Source organism: Labrus mixtus, chromosome 21 (assembly GCF_963584025.1).
Source record: "Labrus mixtus chromosome 21, fLabMix1.1, whole genome shotgun sequence".
NCBI lineage: Eukaryota > Metazoa > Chordata > Actinopteri > Labriformes > Labridae > Labrus > Labrus mixtus.
The window spans coordinates 8,187,043-8,205,193 of record NC_083632.1 but is presented as its reverse complement, the minus strand read 5'-3'; the positions used below and the strand labels follow the sequence as shown (position 1 = coordinate 8,205,193).

The window sequence follows — 18,151 nt, the reverse complement described above, 5'->3', positions numbered from 1 at the left end:
CCAGAAGGTGCTTGAATGTTAGCTTTAACAGTTTTTTACTGAAAGAAAAAAAATCTGGTAAGCACACTTTCTAGCCAAGGTAATGTTCGCTAACTAACATTAGTGCTTGATCGCTAGCTTCAGCTGTTTAATGGTAGCTTTGAACAAAAAAAAAATAGATGTCAATGTTAGCTTGGAACAAACTACTAGTTATTATCGAGCTATGGTACTGTTAGTGAACATTAAGTGCGTCAATGCTAGCATAAGCTCTTTTCTAAATGTAGCTAATTACTTGTTTTACAGTAAATTTTTGCCAGATTTCCCTCGGTATTTCACCGTTCTTTGTCTTCTCAGTAAACATTTAACGACAGGGTGAAATGCGAAAGATGTCAAGTACCCTTATCTAAGAAAAAACAGTAGCAGGCTGCAATGCTACACCAGCACTTGAGCGTCCCATGCTGAGAGTTATGTCAGAAAAAGATGGCGGCCGCGTGACTCAAACTTCTGGAGTTTGTTTCCCCGTCTTGCTCTCGAGTGGAGAGACAAGCTCGGCGAGGCAGATACAGCACCGCGGGCAGATAGCGTTAGGCTAGCCGTGTATCGCTGCTAGCTTTGCATTTCAACAAGACACGCAGTCCCGTGGCCCCATTCTCCCCCCCCTTCTTTGCTTTTAGTCAAACGATGGAAGGAAATTAAAAGAGTAGCTGTTTGGAGGGCAAACAGGAGAAGGACAATCCACTGCGTTGTGGCTGTACTACCATCTCCCCTGTCTTTGCTTGGCAGCCAAGCGACTTTGAGGTTGGGTAGGTACGGGGGGCTTGTGTGGCGAAGAGAGACTGGCCCCCATCTGCTTTTGTCCTTTTTTTTTTTTTTTTTTTTTCTTTTTTTTATCACAGGCCTCTGAGACTTGGTGAAACGTTACACTTGGTTAGAGAGGAGATATTGCTTAGGCCCCTCTATGATCCCCGGCCCTCTGTTTTCTTCTGCTTCTGCTGCTGAGAGTGGAAGGGAGGGGTAGGAGGGCTTGTTGGAGCAGCAGCAGTGGTAGGGGGGCTTCAACCTACCCTCCTGCCCCCCCACCACCACCACCACCATGCTCCCTTTGCTTTTCTAATCACGCTGCAGATGTGCCTGATGGCTGAACAATCTCTGTGTGCTGAACGTGGGGCTCCCGCAGGAATCCAGGAGGCTTGCTTATGTGAGCTGTCATGAAGGGGGGGGGAGAAGTGAGAGGGCAGGGAAGAGGGGGGAGGAGGGGTCTGTGTGGGAGAGAAAGAGAGCGAGAGAGAGTGAGGGAGGAGGGAGAATGGGAGATGGAGAAAGACAGAGGGGAAGAGGGAGAGATCAGTGAACAGCGACCAACGCAGCAGGGCTCCTTGGATTGAGTGCGTGTGTGCGTGTGTGTGTGTGTGTGCGTGTGTGCGTGTGTGTGTGTACATGTTTGTGTGAGTGAGTGGCACAACTGCAAGCCCACCCTCGCTCCTGGTTGCCGCTGGAGCTGCAGACCAAACCACATTAAATAAAAGAAATCCATTCCCAAGCCTGTTAAGGAGCCATGTGGGGAAATGTGAGAGTGTGTGTGTGTGTGTGTGTGTGTGTGTTCACTCGAGTGGCTGTGTGTCCATATGTGTGTGCAGCAGCAGCAGCAGCGGCAGCAGCAGAGAAATGGTGGTGGAGGTGGGGGTTGTGGGGTGATGGAGGTAGGGGGAGGTGGGACAGGCAGTAGGCAGCTCATATTATCCTCCGTGCCAGCTCTGGATGGAGCCTGCCGAGGATTATGGCACATTCAGTAAAGGCAACAATGGAAGCGGCACTGATTCGTACACATTTCCATCCTCTCTTGCTTTTTTCGAACAAACACAGCTTTGTCCTTGCTGCCTGCCTGGCCACTTACCAGGCAGAGAACCAGGCAGACACCTGGAGTCCTAGAGCTGCCCTCTCCAAACTAACCCCCCCCCCCCCCCCCCCCCCACCCCCCAGTGGTGCGAGGAAACAGCATCTCTTCAATGTTGAGATAATTAAAGGGGAGCTTTCACGCCGGCCTCGGCCGACACTCGGAAGACAACAAGACATATCTCGGAATCAGCGCTCATTAAAATCAGGAGGGTGAAGAGATGCTTCCTCCTTCTCCTCCTCCCTCATCTTTATCGCCCTCAAGCAAGTGCTGCAAACAGCCGTGCTCTAGTCAACGATGGCGCAGATTAGTCCTTTATTGCCTAATTCACCTACAATAGACTACACGCCGGGACGCCATCACCTTGAGCGGCGCATCACAATGTGTCCCCACCAGGTGCCGGGGTGATGCTGATCCCTTCCGCTCAGGCCAACTCGTTCTGTTTTAATAGTGTCAGCAGTACTTTGAGCTTTCGATTAGTGAGGTGTGTGTGTGTTTCCAGTCGTGTGTGTGTGTGTGTGTGTGTGTGTGTGTGTGTGTGTTGAGTGGGGGTGTTTCACACAGCTCTGCAGAGGTGTAACACCCCGCCTGTAGTGTTGTTGTAAAGCACATTAGGAGTGACTGAAGGTGTTGTTATGGTATCATGATGCCGGTCCAGCACTCAAGGGAAGGTGAGAAGATCTGAGTGTGTGTGTCTTTATGCATGCATGTGTGCGGTCAGGATGGTGGCCAGTGCTGCTCGCTGTCTTTTGCCCCCCCCCCCCCCCCCCCCCAAAAAAAAACTCTCTTCTTGTGTGCGATACTTGGGTCAAGCCCCACTTTCTTTCAAAAGCTGCACCTGTGTCTTAAAGCGTACGGTTCATTAATTCAAAACCCCATTCTTTAAAAAAAATGTGTAAGCATATTGTAATTGACAGCTTTATGTGCAGATTTTGACATTGACATATTTTCAAAACTATCTGTTAAAAGAGGAAAAGTTTCTGGGTATTCATCTCATTTATACTAAGAGGATGGATGATTATATAACATTACAACTAGCTTGGAAGCTAATCAGGGTGGAAGTTCACAAGTTTTAATCCTCCCAATAAAGTATATCTAAGATAATGTCACTAAACAGTATTGAATTCAAGTACAAGTACAGTTACTTTGATTACATTTTACATCAATAAAAGAACAACGTTGAGTTTAAAAATCTACTCAAATCAAAGTAAAAGTTATCCATACAGAATTTACTTAATTTTACTTACTGAGTGCTTACTTACCTAACGGGTTGTGGGTAAAAAGTAAAATATTATCTCCTTTCTGTGCGGTGCAAAAATAAAAAAAGATAATATGTAACTGCAACCAGGTTGTTTAATTCAAGGAACAGCATTACTGTCCTTAATCCTTGGAAATTAAACAGAAATATATGAAGCTTACACTGCATGATGAAGCTATTGTCTTTCTTGCACTTGGGACTGTTCTGGACGCTTTAAATGTTGCCAGGGCTTCACTTCATTTTCTTCTGGTTACTCATCAACATTACCGGGTTTTAAGCTGGATCCACGTAGGTATGACTCAGCCATGTTCATCTCGGGCCAGAAGTCTTGTTGCTCTTTTCTTCCCCCTGGTAATATCCTACTTTAAATGAAGTAGTACAGAACAAAGTACAGTAAAGTGAAAGCACTGATTTTAAAATCAACTCGTAAAAAAAGTACAAGTATACAAAACATGTATACAAGTATCCAGCTCAGCAGTGAGTTATTTACAGCTATCTTTCAGGCAGCTCATTTACTGCCCTTTGAAACTTTGCTTCATTGTTCCCAAATGTTTACCCTTAAACTAGTTTTGGCTATGCCGCAGACATCTTTGAGATGCAGTAAATATCGCCAAATAGTCCACTCAATGCACCAATATTAGGATTTGTTTTGCCTCTTTAAAAAGTTGCATTTTTTTTCCTCTTATCTAAAATAGTAACCTATCAAATACAATTACATCACGAGCAACAACTGTTTGACAGCAGCAGAGAAGAACACCATTGCTAGTAGACAACGTAAGCTAATGGAAGTTGACGCTAGTTGTTGAATGTCAGCTCAGTGTTTTCTTCTCATTATTTCAAAGCTGTATCTTTATTTAAGTAAAGACAATTCAAACCAGTGACAGCATGAAATAAAGCAGACCCAGGGTTAAGAATTAGGAGTCTTTTGACACTATTTGGTGGACATAAAAATGTTCGCAGAGGGAAGCAGAGCTGTAGCTTACGTTAGCCTGACTTTGGGGGTCCTTAGCTGGTTAAGTCAGGATTTCTTCAGTGTGCTGAGTCAAACAGTATGCATACTACATATACATGGAGGATTTGTGGTAAAACCCTTAGGTGTTCATTAAAATGACGCCAGAATCAGTATTCAGAAAGAAATAATTGCACCCTTAAATCTCTAAATCTATTATTTACTTTTGTGAGCGCGGTGATTTCATAACTAGTGGCCACAGCTACAAATATAGACCCGCGTTGTAATAAACTGTGAATATCTTTTTAGCAGCACTCTGCCTGGCCCCAGAGTAGCCTGACTGTTTTGGTTCACAAGCCATTTATATGAATAAATTAAATCTGTTTACCACTTCCCTGTGCCTTGACGGCTCAGCTGAGGGACTGTGTAAAGCTGCGAGGGTTCGTGATCCATTTGTTCTGCTGTGATGGTGGGATAAAGCTAATCATTGTCTACTCCTCTCTCCCTCAGACTGTTTTTTTTTTTCATCCTGCGGAGCTGTCTCTGTTACATTAACAAGCTAGAAAACTCTCTTTGAAGATGCAGGGTCGGGGTTTTTTTTTTTTTTTTTTTTTTTTGGCCGTCTGAAATGATGTTTAGATTCCAAACTGTGCGATTGTGACAGTTCAAAAAGCAATCTCCTCGTACTTACTGAGATAATGTTCTGCTTTAGCGTCTCCATTCAGCGTTGTTAAGCATCTTCCGGTGACACGTATTTGTCGTCGAATTAAATCCGCCGCTCTTTTCAAGGTACACTTATGTAACATGATCACGTAATGAGACAAACATGAGACCCAGCCCCGATGGGAGACCATCCTGTTCCCGGCGGGGTGCCGTGCAGAAAGAAAGCTTTAAAAGTGGTGGTACGGAGGGGAAGAAAAACATTGTTTTACCCCTCGAGGTGGGCTGATAGGTCTGTGAAAAAGCCCATTTGAAGTGGTAGGCCTCATCTGTCAGTGGGCAATGGAGGAGGCAGCCATGCAGAAGCCCCCTGATTATAAAGAGATAATTTCATCCAATCCTCCGGTGGTGCTCCATCACCTTGCCGCCATCCTCCACTGCCTTTCATATTTGTTCCCAGCCTGCATCTCTTCACCCGTTTCGTTTTATTACAGCTCCCACTCAATACATATATTTTAGCTCTCCCTTGAATAGGAAAATGAAGCAAGGTCCCCATTCCTCCTCTCCTCCCCACCTCGTATGTGTCTTCTGTTGTGAAGGAATCCACAGTGCTCAACTTGTTGTGTAACGCCTGCCTGGTAATTTAGTGAATTAAGCTCGAACACATGTATCAGCACAGCGTCTTGTCTTTTTTTTTCTCTTCAGATTTCCTCGGGTAACTAGCTGAATCAAGGCGAATAAGTTCACATTAGGTAATGGCGCAGGGAGAATAATGAATGATAACATCTGCGAGATAGAAAAGAAGCATGTAAATAGCGGAGGAAGGGCTCATAATTGCATCTGTTGTCATATCTTCCCAGCATCACCGGTTTAATCTTTAATTTGGCTCTTGTTAGTCATTAAAGATATAACAAAGGACGAGTGATTAATTAGAACGAGTGAATATCGGGAAATTAAATTACTCCCCAGCACTGTCTTGTCAAATCTTAGGAGGCAAATGAATGTAAATGACGGACAAAGTTTTCATGTACGTGTCGGTCACAAGCTCCATTACGAGGTGTGTTAGGAGAAAAAAAAAGCTGGGTTGGTGAATGGCAGCTTCATTTTAACTCACTGTTAGAGTAAAAGGGGGAGAGAGCGAGAGAGAGTGAAGGGAAGGGCAGGGGGGGGGGAAGAGGAACAGGGAGAGAGAGCGAGAGCAGGTCGACTCGCTCATCAATAACCACAAGGTCAGACAGGCAGTGGCGGGCTGAGTGGGCCCTGTTAGGAAGCAGCAGCTGAGGATTTGTAGAGCTTGTAAGGGCTTAAAGCAACACCGCTCCGCCTTCTTTGTGCCACTAGCCAGGGCCTTTGAAGGGGCCAGGGAGACACCTGCTGGTGGCTGAGGGACACGATGCATTCACAGGCAGGGGGGGGCTCAGTATCAGCTGGCACAGAGAGGGGGGATGATGAGAGGGAGCAGCAACATGGGGGGGGGGGGGGGATGTAAAGAGAGTCAGTGTATATACATGTATGTGATCTCTCAGGGTGATATCCAGAATGAAAATGTGTAAAAGACAACGTTTTCCATTAGTTGTCTGTCTTTTATTTCTCCTATTTTTCTCTTTAATTTTAATCTTTTGAGTCAAGTTTTTTTCCCTTTTTGATTTTTTTGGGGGGTTTCTTTTGCATATTTTTTAAATTGCATGGCTCAGTTGTTCAACTTATCCTTTCTTGCTTTTTTTATTTTTGTACATTCAATCAATTATTTAATCAAGCAGTAAATATATTAATTGCACTCGGGGAAAATTGGTCGGAGCAGCTGGTACATTAAAAAAACTAAATTAAAAAAAGCACACAGCTGAAAAATAACTTGACACAAGCGATGAAATGCAGAATAACTACAAAAACATGGAGAATGGAAGATGGAGCGAATCCCTGCCATTAAAGTCACCAAAGGTGTTTAACTGGAGAGCCCAGACATCCCTTAAGTGTCAGAGATCCAACTCCAAAATATTGACATATTCATACTTTTCCCTCTGCAAAAAAAAAAAAAAAAAAAAAGGCCAGTAAGGCAATGTGAAGAAAAAAGCTCCTCCGATGTCTCTTTTTTTCTTTACGGAGAGGAATGCACTCGTGTGCCCTTCTCTCCTCTCAAGTACAGGCATGAGCAGCTCTGTTAGGTAGCATAAAAGCTCTTTAGCTGTCTAGTGGAGTAGATTACTGGCCCTGCCGTTAAATCCAGCTAGAGACCCCTAAGTGAGCATTATCAGTGTGGTGCAGCATACTGCCTCCTCTCTCTCTCTTCTCTCTCTGTCATCTCACCGCTACTTTGTGTAGAGAAATTTCTCTCACTGTGTGATGGTAATGGAGAAATATGGAGTTTTTCGGGGGGTCTCAGTGATGGAGGAGGAGGGCGAGTGTTTGAGTGAGAGACCATGTGCGTACAGAAGCAAAGAGGAAAGATTGTGACAGGGTGAGATAAAGAGAGACATTAAGGTCTGAGAATATGGTTAAAAAAGGGGGGGGGGGGTCACACTCTCCTCAGCACCCATATGTGCTTAATAACTCAACCCACCCTTCCACTTGCAGCTGCAGGTCACTTTGAGTTAGAGCTGACAACCCGTGTGTGACATCTATTTGACGCTGAACGCAACATTAAATCAAACCCCCACGGGCGGAATTGATAACCTTTAATGTAGCTTGTAATACTTTTTAACTTGTGATAATGTTATGTAGCGTGTCAGATCAGCGCTCTATTGTTTGCCTAACTTGAAAAATGATTCCCCTGGAAAAAAAAAAAAGAGAGATAGAGAGAGAGAGAGAGAGGTTTTCCATAAGCTGCTGCTCCAGAATCAATAGTGCGCTGTAAGGGGTTTTGTTAGAGGAACTCTTATGTAGCAAAGAGGAGAAGGAGGAGGGGAAAGAGAGAAAAATGTAGAGCATGCATGGGCCCAGGGTACACATAATTGTTAACCAAAGATTACATAATGGCTAAGTAATGTAAACAAAGAGCCACATGCCAAGTAAATGTTCTCACAGGCCAGGATGGAGGAGCTTCATGCAGTTTTCCTGACACACTGGCGGCAAGCTCTACATTGTGTGTGTGTGTGTGTGTGTGTGTGTGTGTGTGTGTGTGTGTGTGTGTGTGTGTGTGTGTGTGTGTGTGTGTGTGTGTGTGTGTGTGTGTGTGTGTGTGTGTGTGTGTGTGTGTGTTCATTTTCACCCCGAGGTGCTTCAAACACGGTCAGACATCTTCTCTTAAGTCATCCAGTGTGCATTCAGGGCAACTGCCAGGGCTTGTTGAGGGTGTCACAGTGGCAGAGAGCGATGTCATCCTCTGGGCTCTCTGAGGTGCTTGTCACCTGCCAAATCAATACCACCACCCCCCCCCCCCCCCCCCCCCCCCCCCCCCCCCCTCCCTCTGTTCAGCTCACAGCCACACACATACACACACACATATATATATACACACTAAACTGCAATATCCTGGTGGTGATGGGATTGGCAGCTTCCCTGAGAAGAGCTGAGCGGTAACACATGTCTGTGTTTGTGTTGCAGAGCGCTGCAGTTTAATGGCTGGCAGGTAGAGGCCGAAGAGGGACAATCAACATGAACTCGATTCCGTCGATGGACAGACACATACAGCAGACCAATGACCGTCTGCTGTGTATCAAACAGGTGAGTGCCGGCAAGTGTGCCTGATTTACTAGGAACATGTTATGGCACATTGATGGCCGTTTGACACACGAGTCACATAAAGTGGATTCACGCTAACTGCAGTGTAACACATGACACGACACAGTTAAGTTTTATGGCTTTCTTGTGAATATATTTAAAACCTTTTTCCATGTTGGGGCTCATGCTGCTTAGCACTAGACAATAAGTTACCGTAAATTATAAAAACCACGAAGCTGATATCAAACAAACATACAAAGCAAAAAAAGTGGGTTCAGTGCGAAAGTGTTTTAGAGGGTCAAAATTGAAACGTTGTTCATATTGGGAAACTCTTCAACATATTTCAAGTGCAAATCTTACTTTGTTACTTTAATGTGAAGTCTGAAATTGTTATTTACTTCACAGATACAAAACATTAGACCAAAGAAATATCTCCTTTAATCTTCTTAATGATGAATTCTTACATTTTCAACGAGTCGAGCAGTTTAAAGCCCTAATCAGAGTGATAGTTCAACTCTCACTTTCAGCATGTATGTCACAGAGGAGACCAACTGATTCCACCTTACAGTTACAGAGGCGTTACAGGGGCGAGAGGGGATCGTCGGAGCTAGCTGGGGAGAACAGCGCTGTGTGCGTGTGCATGTCTGAGTTTGTGTGTGTGGGAAGCTCTCGTTGTGTCTCAATGTGAATTTCCAGTCTGGAACACCAATATTACGACATTGCAGAATCAATATGAATGTACAAACACATAACGACAGCGGAGCTTTGCGACAGTGCTGCTATGAATCACACCCTGAAAAGGACTCAGGAAATCGTCTGAAACTTGAGAGAAAAAAATCATAAAAAAATCCAAATTTTTCTGTCTACTTTTGGGAATTTCCCTGCTCTCGGGAAAGGTTGAAAAAGCAAAATATACGAAGTGAATAAACAGTGATAATGTGACAAATTGGTGTAGTTAACCTTCTATTTCGTATTATATAAGAGTCAGACTCAGCTCCCCCGGAGTAATAACAAAATCCTGCTTACAGGCTAACAAAACATAAGCAATTTACTGTGATACATAATGGCAGCGCTTGATTTTTGCACCATAGTTTAATGTGTTAAAATACAGTTTGTACAGCACTGCATCTAATTAAGCCGTGGGACTTGGCTGTGATTAAACTGTAGATAATGTATCAGACTCCAGTTTACTGCTGAGTACTTCCTCTAAAGTATGGTTCATATTTGATGAATTAAAAAAAGAATTTCTCATCCATGAGTGATTCTTCGAGCAGAAATGTCAAACAAATTGTGTTGCCCTTGCTTCTTACATGTGAAGATTTTCTGTTTTTCTTTGTTAATTGTAACAGTTAATGAAGACATTTTGGATTTTAGGCTGTTGGTTGGACAAAAAAGGCAATTTGAAGACGATTGCAGAAAATCGCAGACTTGTGTACCCAATTTTCATCATTTTGTTAAAGATTCAGCGATGGGTTTGAAAATAATCAGCAGATAATTCTGTAATGAAGCACTCAGTTAAGCACTTAGTTAGCTGAAATATTTCACCTTAACAACATGATCATCAAGCTAGTGCAGATTTTCCGTGTTGATATTTCAGAGATATGTGTTTTTTGCCAACTCGACTGGTATATACAGCTCTTTTATTTGTATTTTTGTACATTATTGGTTTCTCTTTAGTTGTGGATGTTTGCTGTTGACAGAAAGAAGTAGGAAGCTAAAACGCTGTGGCCAGTACGTGCCAGTTCCCATGTTTGGCCACATTAAGTGACTAATCTGTGGGGTCTTTTATCAGGACTGTGGTGTGACTCAGGTTACTGACTGGGGTCAAAGAGCGGAGCGCCCCCCCCCCCCCATCATCACCCTTCTCTCTCCCTCCACCACTGCTGACTCCCAGCGAGTCCTTTTGTTCGGCTCTGAGCAGCGTTAACTGCGGGACGAATCTCTGGCAGAGTTAAACAGACATACTTGCGTAACCCCGGGCTACAGGGCGCTCTGCCTTTGATCTCTTTTCTTAACTGACAACCCGTTTGTTTTCTGAGGTCCAGATCCTGAAGAAGACTGCTTCTGAGGGCCTTTGGGAAAACGTATGGGGTTTGCACTTAAACACAAGTGTGGACGTGGCAAATTGTTGTTTTTGTTTTTTTTTACCCTCGGCAGGGAGTTCCCAGATATTAGTGAGAGAGAGAGAGAGAGACAAGGTGAGGCAGAAAGCAAGACAGGGCGAGTGTTTAGGGAGCAAACAGAGAACAGACAGCCACCTTTGATGTCCGTAAGTAATAAGGAAGAGAGACGTAAACACTCTCTGTTTCAGTCTGGTTGCTGTCTTCACAGCAGGACATCAAATATTCAATATCTTCTCCTCCTTTGCTTGTATGGGAGGTGAAATGGGATCCCAGTAATGTTCTGACTCTCTAATAGCTGATGAATTATTCCGTAAAGGAAGTTCTCAGATCAAGAAAAAAAAAAAGGGGGGTTTGGAATCTGTCTAGAACAGAAGTGTAAACAATTCAAAATGTCTGGGGTTAAATGTTTTAACCCCGCAAGGCAAAATTTTAAACAAACACGTCCCAATGTTAGCGGGCCGGGTGGGAAGCAGCACATGGGTAAACATGCAATTAGAGAGATCCATGGCATACAAGGAGGCCCACAGTCCATCTAATAAATGGTTAAGCACCGGGTCATTTCAAACCAACCAGTAAGAGCCAGCACCCTGCTAATAGAGGCAGCTTTGTGCCGCAGACAATCAGGGTTTGGAAGGCCTCGCATAATAAATACCATTTATGTCCTGCCAATTAGACTAGCAGTGAGCCCATTCAGCGGGCTGTCTATTCTCCTCCCCGCACACAAAGATGATCATCAGGGGAGATCAGAACAATTAACTCACTATCTTCTCCCCCTGCTCCCCATTGTCCAATATCCGAGCCATTAAAATAATTAAGGAAATATTGTAAACCAATCCAGCTGTTTGCTTTAATTGAAAGTGTGCACCGGCTGAAATTTGGCATCGACGGACGCGGAGCAGGAATATAAATGAAGCCTCCTCCATTGTGTTTGTTGTTTTCTGGGAGATGTGACATGTCTCTCTGAATACTCCCAGCCAGAGCAGCGGACAGGGGAACAAATTGATTTTGTTGCTCAAATGATAAATTACTGCAGGGCGCGAAGATAAAGTAGAGGAAATTGGAATCTGTCAGCACGATTGAATCACTAGAAAGTGAAATCTGGAATCATTAAGGAGGTGATTTTTAAATCAGAGACTTATGGAGAAATTGCGACGTTTTGATTTATAAACAACAACTTAACCGCACTTTTTATGAACTGTAGAATCATGTTTTTTTTTTTTTTTCTTTTATTCCTACTTGGAAAATTCAACCACACAGGTAGTTATTGTATGTGTGCAAAATACCTCGAGGGACTGCATCTTTAACAGCGATACAGTGAAATAAATGTGTTCACTTGTTTAACCTCCAAGCAAAAAAAAACACAACACAAAAAAGCAGTTATCTGATTTCAATCCAAACACACACTTTCTCGGTGGCGGTTTGTTTTCCTCTCTCGCCCTGGAATTGCACCGATGTGAGCACTTTGGGGGGAAGAGATGGGCTCCTTGATACAGGCGGGTATCTATTTCACAGAGGGAGAGAGAGAGAGAGAGAGTAGTTTTCCTCTCGCTGTGGGGAAGCCGGTTAGCTGTCAGACTCTCCACTCGGTGATATGTACAGAGGTTTCGGAGGAAACTATGAACTCTCCTCTCGCTGCAGGAGCACTTCCTCACACAGTAAGCGTCAATATTTCAAGATGAAGTGGAAAACAACAGTCCCTGTGCTGCTGCTGCTGCTGCTGCTGCAATGAACAGCAATGCAGTTGTTGTTGTTTTTTGTGTGTGTGTTCTTTCCAGGGTTAGTTGTCCGCATTAATATCTTTTCTAGAGCTTCGCAGTGTCTCTGCATGGAAAGCAACAACGGGAGCGCAACCGAAAGCTGTGATTTTGGAAAAGAAAAGGATGTCTTTGCCAGAGCGTGTGTGCTGTCACAGTCAGTTTTGCTGCAGATGTGCAGATGAAGTCGTTTCCAGGCGTGACTACAGAGCTTGATTGTATCTGAAGAAAGCTGTATTCTCAGGACACTTCTGTCCATCTTTGTTCCTCTCGAACTGAGCAGAGCTTTGACTGGAGCATAAATGTTGGAGGACTGTCTCACCCGGGGGGACTAGGATAGAGGGTTTTGGGGGTGGGGGGGGGGGGGGGGGGGGAGTGAGGGGTCTCTTGGCCACTAGTTTAGGTTTGATTGGTGGGTTTTGGCCGGAGAAGGGGGAACATCTGTGGCGTGGCAGTGCCAAGCTCTCCATGTGACAGTCACACTGGTGGGACCAATTGTTCCGAGTGCAGAGAACAGTAATCACTTCAAGCCCAAGTGTTGGTGCTGTGTGGTTTTTTTTTCTCCCTCCCCCTCCTCAACATATCCCCCCCCCCCCCCCCCCCCCCCCTCCCCCCAAACCTTTTTCATCCCCCCTTCCCATCCTTGTGCGCTGATTGCGTGTGTTGTCTAGCTTCCAGACTCATCTAAATTTAGCATCTGTGGATGTGTGTGCTTCTCCAGGAGTATTTTACCCGCTGCTAGAAATGAAGACGCTCTTAAAGCGCATCGTATCCCCCTAACAAAGACGCGTATAGGAACAGCTTTGGACAGAACATGGAATAAACAAGACTGGTTTTATCCGGCCCCTGTCAAACACTGGCTTTGTAAATTGATATGAAAGCTGCCTTATCAAATCCTGACCTCTGCTGCCCCCTAAAGAGCAAACAACAAACAAGCACGGCGAGACAGAGCTGTCTCTTCTCCCTCTTCTTCTCTTCTTCTCAGACTTTGAAATCAAAGCACACAGGCGTGTTAAGAAAGCAGCCGTTCACTTTAAGCTGACAAACCTCTCTGTTTACCTTTGATGCCGTGGATGCGGGGTCCATTTGTTCCTAGTTTGTACACTGCAAAAGCTTTTGTGTATTATCTACTCAAAGGCAATAGATTACTGCAAAGCCGATGTGTTGTGTGTCTGCTGTAGAAGAAATCACCACCAGTGAGTCAAATATGGCGACCCAGAGTGGTCTATTTTTTCTCAGTTTCCTTTGCTGCTCTACAGCGTGACAGACAACAGGGCCAGCGAGCGAGGCTGCTTGGGCTCAGTTGGGGAATGAATGCCATAAAGGGGGTGCCTGTAGGTCAAGGAGCCTGTTGTCAGATAAAGTCACAGAACAGCTCAGGGCCGGATGCTGGAATACGGCCTTCCTCGGCTACTCATGCAGCCATACAGGGAGATTTATTGCACTCGGTGTCAAGGAGCTGCTACAGAAACCTGAGGAGAGGGAAGAGGAAGCTTAATGGGGGACATACCCCTCCCTGCCCTGTGCCCTGTGCATTATTACCAAAACCTACAACACAATGCATCTTATAGACAAGATGCATTATAGAGATGTTTTACAAAAGTGGTCATTATAAACTACTCAGAGTGCTTTAATTATTCAGACAGTTACTGGAGTTGGGACTTTTTGGTGTGTAAAAAATGAATGTATTCTCTCATGATTCGTCAGTCCATTTTCTGTCTCTTATCTGGGTTATATGGGGCAGCACACTAAGCAGGTCATCAGCCACATCCTCCACCTATGTTGCTTTTTTTGTAGCTACATCTTTTTGACATACAGATTTAATAATCATATCTGTTCTTCCCTGACTTGCACAAGAATGTGCAAATAGTTTTTTTCCAAATTAAATAGATGGATACGAGTTTGGAGTCTTGTACAACATCATTCAGTTTAATTTTATCATATAGCATATGTGTCGATGTGTAATATCATAATGACTAAACTGAGATGTCACAACTTTGATTTAAGCCAGCTATGACCAATATGTGAACAAATCATGTGAAGTTATTGATTTTTTTTTAATGCAACATTGATTGTGTTTGATTTTTATGTTTGAAAAGGTTCATAACTACATTTTTTTTTTTTTCAATTATTTTGCTCGTTTGGAGGATTGGTTGGAGTTTTAAAATAACCCAATAAAGCCAGCACATTCCCGTCTAATCTTACAATCACAACTGGTTATATCAAATGAAATGATACATGGTTAACATCATGTAGAAATAATTCATTTCTCTTTCCATTTTCCCCCCTCAGCACTTACAAAATCCAGCAAATTTCCAAACGGCAGCGACTGAGTTGCTGGACTGGTGTGGCGATCCCCGAGCCTTCCAGCGCCCCTTCGAGCAAAGCCTGATGGGATGTCTAACGGTAAGTTGCCAATGCCGACCCTCCTCTGCAGTCTCACTCTAGAAGGTTCAAGGACAATGAAAGTGCTGCTGAATTGACTTTTCCATAACTCCCTCTGGAATATTGGAGGGAACTAGTGTTTAGCTGTCTGATCTTCACTGAGGTCTCTGGAAAATAAAACGCATTTCACCCCCTTAGAAACTACGGAGATTTAGTCACCTTTCAGAGACTTCCGTTACAGTTTGTGCTGTGGCTCATGAAATCAGCACACTGGAACATGAAAAGGAGTGCAATATAACGTCCTCAAACCACAAAGCAATCAGTGCTTACAGGGAAATACACAACACACAGAGCCCTGTATTCCCTTCCTGAAACGCCTGGGGGCTTTACACAGTAATTGAATAATTAGTATCCCATGACATTTGAAAAAAAAAAAAAGACTTGACTGTTTGGAGACTGTAAACAAAGCGGGAGTTTGGCCAGAGTGACTTAAACCATGAAGTTAATTTTCAAAAAGATCAGCATATTTGAGTTGGCAATGTGAGACAACTCCACAAAGAGAAGTTCATATCCCTGTAAAGCGACAATTTTGAACTATCATTCCTCTTCAAAGTTAATTAAAGGGGAATTACCACAAATTGAGTTAAAGTTGCACTATATTGCTTAAAAGTTGGCCTGCTGTTGATATACATATAATACAGATCATTCCAAAGATAATGCAATGTCATGACAACATCAAGTCAGAAACCTCTCAAAAACATTAAAAATAAAGTGCCATAGTTTCATCCTATTGTCAGTGCTCTACATATTCATGTATGCGACAAAATACATAGCTTGTTTGCTGATAAACAACATTAGTAAAAGAAGCTATAAAGTGTACACAGCATTATGCTAGCCCAGCTGCCTAACTTTGTAGAACTTTGTTAGCTTATTTAGGTGACAAACGAAAAGTTAAGAAACTTTAATAGCTAAAAGCTAACTGTTGTTTTGTTAGCTAACTGCTAAACATTTAAAAACAGAGTTTCTGATCGTTCTTTTAGTAAATGTACTCTGTTAAAGAAAAAGACAGCCTTGAACTGTAGAAGTGATAATTCAAAGCAGTGTATTTTTTTAAGTATTTGGAAACATAGTATATTTAAGGTTCTGAACATTCAGAAAAATAACAATATTTAATAAAGTACATTATAGCAAAATACATGGCATAGTGCAGTTTGCTAGTGGGGTTAGCTTGTTCTTTTTTTTTTAGAACCATGTTAGCTTTCTGGGTGTCAGAAGTCAGAAGAAAAGTTTGAAAGCTAACTGTGCTAACATTAGACTTTTGTGTCATTAGCCAACTACAAACTGAATACAAATATTTTGTTTGTTTCTAGCCCCAACCAGCGTTAGCAAAGGTAGCTAGTAAGCTCAACAAAATAACTTCAACTGTTGCTGTGACATATGGTCTCTACAAGCTTGTGTTGGTTGCAAGTGTTAAGAAGCGAACAGCAAACTGTTGTTTAATTAGCCATCTACTGTTTTGATTAGCTTTTCCAATCAGCAAGGGCGAGTATGTGTTGGATTTTTCTAGTAGCTTTTTGATTAATACCTCCTCTGAATATTCAATGTCAACAGGAATACTTTCTGGATGATGGGATTACAATTTGTTGGCAAAGACACAGAACAGTATAAGTATAACAATGAATGGTCTTCAGATGTGTCACTCACCTTTCACCCAGGGCCACAATGTACATTAACATGCACATTTCCATACTGCCTGCAGCAGTAGATAAGAGATCCACATAGCTTCTTCTGGGTACAATTTGTAACATGGTCGAGCGAGCTTAGCTACAAAAAGCAAAGGAACCTGAAAGATTTGTACTTGAGCACTGCAGTGAAACCACTGTGACACATCCTTCCATTCAAGTGATTGTTTGTGTAACCGCTTTAATGTGCAGCAGCAGGTTCTTTTTCCTCCATTTCGCCAATTCAATTTGTTTCCTACCGAGAATATCTCAAGGCTTTTCCTTTTAGTTTATGGGTTGTACAGACCTTCAGCTCAAGCCGCACGGGGAGGGAGCACAGAGAGTCTGATGTGATTGTGAAATTACCCGGCCTCAGACTGTAATGGTAAACACTTCACTCTGCTGTGTGCACGTTGACATTTGGTAATGTCAGGCAAGTGGCTACAGCACAAAAAAACTTCTTCTGTAAACAGATAAATATTTTGCAATCAGGAGAAGTTGGCTATGATTTCAGAGGATAATCTGTCAACGATGAGCACAAATTAGATTTTTTTTAAATAAGACTACTAATCAAACCAATATGAAGCATGGATGACCATTTTTTTAAACATTTCAAAGAGCAGGGTATTTAGAACTTTAGAAATGTAATGCAATGGTTGCAAACACTTTAATGCTTATATTCAGCAAAGTATCAAGTTTCAGGAATTAAATTTCCCTTTTTGCAACGTAGAAGCCTTAACACAGCGCCAAATTAACTCCTTTTTCATGATAATATTTGATTGTTTGCAATAAAACATATCAAACTGTTAGAAACTGTTTTAAAAAAAAATATTCAAGGTCACTGGTTTCTCTTTTTCTACAGTATGTTGGCAAATTTCCCACTGGGACAATAAAGTTAATCTTATCTTAAAGTCTATGTTTTAGTTCAAGAAGCCTGAAGTGGATTTTTATTTGGCTATCAGACAAATTTCCAAACAGAAAAAAAGAAATAGATTTGGGAATGCCCAAAAGAAGCAAAATCTTAAAATATATGCAGGTAAAGAAAAATGTGCAAAATGTGAATCTCGTTGAGGTTATCGTGGCAGTTGACGCCCCTTGCTATGAGGTGCAAAGAAACAGAAGAATTCACCTCTTCTTTCAAAAAAAGCTGAATAATTGATTATTGTCTTAATACAATTTTGACCTGATCTTAAGTTTCATTGAGCCTTGCCTACAATGAGTGTAGCAGACAATCCACCACCACAACCCCATGGACGGTGTACAATTTGAGCCCTGAAATTAGAACTACTAGTTGTGACTGCTAACACTAGAATTACCATTTAGCAAAATATCCCTCACAAGTTTAGATTCTAATTAGACAGCATATGCACATATATCTTTTTCTTAATGGGGGATTCCTATAAATAAAGACCAGATATATACATACTCTGTTTTGGTGTCAGGTCAGGACTATACTTACAGGAGATAATGACATGGTGCAGGAAGCTGCATTCAGCTGTACTACCCTCGGGCCTGTCTTGAACTTCTGAGTCTGACAGCAGGACCGCAGCCCTGAAAAACCCAGGCATGGATAAGAATCTGTTTCTAGTGAGGCGCGTTGGTCCTCACAGGCTTCAGTATGTCCTAAAGGTCTTAATGGCCTGAGCGGGTCTCTTTGAGCTGATAATGGTGAATGTAAATCAAAGCAACATGTCCCACATCAGGCTGATTTACATCCCCTCCTGTGGCATGTGGATGTGTCTCTTAATGTTTCCTCTCAGTAGGTACTGCT

At 42.8% G+C, this 18,151-nt stretch overlaps 1 protein-coding gene across 5 annotated transcripts in view; it reads left to right on the top strand.

Annotated features, from left to right (window-relative positions):
* LOC132954932 (zinc finger MIZ domain-containing protein 1-like) overlaps positions 1-18,151 on the top strand; it is a 120,537-nt gene that overhangs the window by 71,234 nt on the left and 31,152 nt on the right. For all 5 annotated transcript variants that reach the window (XM_061027454.1, XM_061027453.1, XM_061027452.1 and 2 more), the window contains 2 exons: positions 8,281-8,400; positions 14,567-14,680. In XM_061027454.1, the coding sequence (XP_060883437.1) occupies positions 8,332-8,400; positions 14,567-14,680 (183 nt within the window). In that variant the 5' untranslated portion in view covers positions 8,281-8,331. The remainder of the gene's footprint in view (positions 1-8,280; positions 8,401-14,566; positions 14,681-18,151) is intronic.